This window comes from Triticum urartu, unplaced genomic scaffold (genome assembly GCF_003073215.2).
Source record: "Triticum urartu cultivar G1812 unplaced genomic scaffold, Tu2.1 TuUngrouped_contig_4857, whole genome shotgun sequence".
In the NCBI taxonomy this organism is placed as follows: Eukaryota; Viridiplantae; Streptophyta; class Magnoliopsida; order Poales; family Poaceae; genus Triticum; species Triticum urartu.
Window position 1 is genome coordinate 10,036 of NW_024115481.1, and position 3,171 is coordinate 13,206.

Below are 3,171 nucleotides of genomic sequence, written 5' to 3' on the forward strand. Positions count from 1 at the left end.
CATACATGAGGTCTTATCTTTTTTTATTCAGATTTGATATAGATAATAGCTATTGCAATGATTGCCTTGTCTCTGAAGTAGTCATGCAGTGGCCTTGATTCCCACTGTATTTCTAGTCTTTTTAGCACTAGGCTGGACCTGGCATGTTTTGCTGCTTCAACACAACTGACGGGCATAAGCATCATGTGTGTAAACTGAAAATTCAGTATGCTCTCATGCGAAACCGAGCATGAGCTTCCAAACTGATTAAGAAAATGCTGCTAGGCTACAAGTAAAAAATTATACATATAAGGGGTATTTTATTTTTCAAAAATCGCCTTATGAAAAAAAACTGTATATGCATGTCATTTCTTTTACCTATTACTAAATGTACCTTACTGAAATTGATGTTTATATACTTCAGTGTCAGGTGGAATCAAGCTTGATTATGAAATCTTGGAAAGTATATAACACTGTTCTTGCATGTTCAGAACTTACATGCAAACTGACAATAGGTGCGAGGTAAACTGATTCGATTTCACTTTGTTTACTGTTAAATATTTAGTTTTCATCAACCAGTTCAACGCCTTTGTGAATGATATTGGGTCATATTCAATACTGAAATCTGCACTGCCCTTGCCTGCATAATCTAGGAAGCTTAATCTGAAATTTGAATGGGACCAACACTAATAATTTGCTTCAAACTTGTAACTGTGACATCACTGAAATTCATTCGCATGTGGGAAAGTAGCATGTATCTTGAACTCTTTTTCTTTTCAAACTACTACCCAGTTTTGAGAAATAATTTCTGGATTAAGAGAGCATGTTCTTTTTCCACATATCCTCTGATATTTTTAACCTGCTACATGGCTAAATTTGTTAAACATTGTTGTAACATAAATTTTTTAGGACCTGCTTCTCTTGTCATGAAGTGTGCTATCGATGGATTACCCTATGTTCCATTCCCGATATCTATGTTTTCACTAATCTGTAATACTCATACTCCTCGCCAGTATCAATTTGGTAACAAGATGCTTGGTTTTATGTATGGATTTTACAGTTTTGTAGCAATTTTTTCTTGCTTTGATGTTGTTTAACTTGCAAAAATTGGATTTTAACTGTTTGCATTATCTTATCTCAGTATGGCAATCTCTGCCTACCAAGCATGATTTATGTAGGAAGGGGAATGGGGATGAGAGAGGTTGGGGGTTAGTGGGGATTTGAGGGGATTGGGTGAAAGGGAGGGATTCACCAAATCCCCAGCCCCAAAGGGGCTTGAAAAACCCTTGTGCCAAACAAGGCCTAGATATGACGGATTGATGAAACTGGCCTGACTTGGCCGCTACCTCATCGTAAAATAACATGGAGGCTGCGAAGCAGAGTGGGAACCGGATTTGGCGGCAACAAGCAAACTCTATCGGGAGAACCCAAATTGAGAGAGTACAACTCCCTGGGTCCACTTGCCAGCCACTTGGTTAGCAGAGCGAAGTTATAGTCACCCAAGGAAACATGTGCATGGCCACCAAGTAACCCAACAAATCTAGAGATGAAACAATTGCTTCATAATATTTGGTCAGCAATTCAAAGTTTGACAAGGGATTGAAGTATCAACAAAATTTCTGCCTCCATTAACTCGTCAGAAATGACACCATTACTGGTCACGTTTTACATTCTCGGACGAGTAAAGTAGCAGCTACTCAGCTAGAGCTGGTGAAGAAGCTGGAGGCTCAACAAGGCTAATTAGTCTTTCCTATGAATCCTACAGATACAAAGCATGGATGTGCGAATTTCTACAGGCTTGAAATACAAAATAACCTTTATATCATTTACAGGAACAACTATACTTAGCTCAATCCATCCACACTAGTGGTTGGACAGTAGTATGACAGATTGACAGTACGTACAAGAAATCTGAAAGAATGTCGTCCTCCTCATCTCTTCTGGAAGTTGAACCTCATGATGGCGAAACTGAACAGGAAGGCGAACAACACGGTGAAAGCAACGTGCACCACCGCCACAACCCACAAGAAGTCATGATGGAAGCCATAATAGTCCCTGACAAACTGGGCCACAGTTATCTTTGGGCCTGGGACTCCCGTATCGAGCGGATGGTGGAGATCACCAAACTGGGAGGCAACCAGTCCGTACATCGTCCATGCCACCGGGCAAATCCATGCGTACCACCTCCACCAAATAGGAAGTTTCTGAAGTAAAAGTTCAATGGATGAGTAATGTGACCGGTAAGTATTAAGTTTACACAAAAGAAAAGAAAATGTAAGTGTAACTTACAGGTCGGGGGATTATATATCCTGAGAAGAGGTTCCATACGTTGTAGAATGCTGATGAGATGATAGCTGCTATGCTCTCATTCGGTGTCAAGCCTACAGCCATCATTCCATAGAACGTGAAATATAGCATGGTGAAGTACATGAAGAACAGGTACCACAAGAACTTGGCAACTGTCCACTCAAATCCTATCATGGAATAGACGAGCCCGCCATATATCAAAGCCTGAACCATGATGTATGGAAATTCAATCGCAACCTAGAAAAGGGATAACGTGGCATTGTTAGGTTCCAGGACTGATATAGCTCAAGAATGTTGATAAACTGAGCCATGATAAACTGCCCCAACCGCAGCTGTGACTTAGATTGCAAGAGAATTTGCATTCTCAAAGGTCATTCATACATATGCCCTGAAATAGGTAAACCGAGGGTCAAAGAAATTACCTGTCCAAATGCATATGGAAAAGCTGAATACATGCCAGCTGCTCTTTCCCGGTAAAAGACTGTCCGCTCCACCACGACAACTGGTTGAACAGAACCAGAGTTTTGCACACCGATGTATAGTACTGCAGCATACATTGATCCCATGGCATTAAATAAGTCCTGCTGGCTTCGACTGCATCGTGATATGAGTAAGGCGTCAGAATATATCTTACTTGAAGTAGATTCTATATCCAAAGTATAGAAGCAGTTCTAATAACAGTTGTATGCCCAAAAAAGTTATAGTAACAGTTAGGAGATGTACGTTTTATTTCCAAGGCCCCAGAACATTGTTCCGAACATTAGAGCAATGACGATGGTGAATAGTAATCTCACTGCTGTGTAGGATGGGTTTCTCCAATATGACCAGTTTTGCTTCCACAAGCAAGCTAGACACTGTGTAACGAATGATCTAGAGTACTGTGTA

At 40.5% G+C, this 3,171-nt stretch overlaps 1 protein-coding gene across 1 annotated transcript; it reads right to left on the bottom strand.

The window, feature by feature from the left end:
• Positions 1-1,586: 1,586 nt before the first annotated feature.
• On the bottom strand, positions 1,587-3,165 carry LOC125528415 (ABC transporter G family member 37-like). The gene is made up of 4 exons (XM_048692896.1): positions 3,010-3,165; positions 2,709-2,880; positions 2,269-2,523; positions 1,587-2,183 (listed from the first exon to the last, which is right to left on the bottom strand). Exons 1-4 carry the CDS (start codon positions 3,045-3,047, stop codon positions 1,911-1,913), a joined length of 738 nt encoding a protein of 245 aa, XP_048548853.1. The 5' UTR covers positions 3,048-3,165; the 3' UTR covers positions 1,587-1,910.
• Positions 3,166-3,171: the final 6 nt, after the last annotated feature.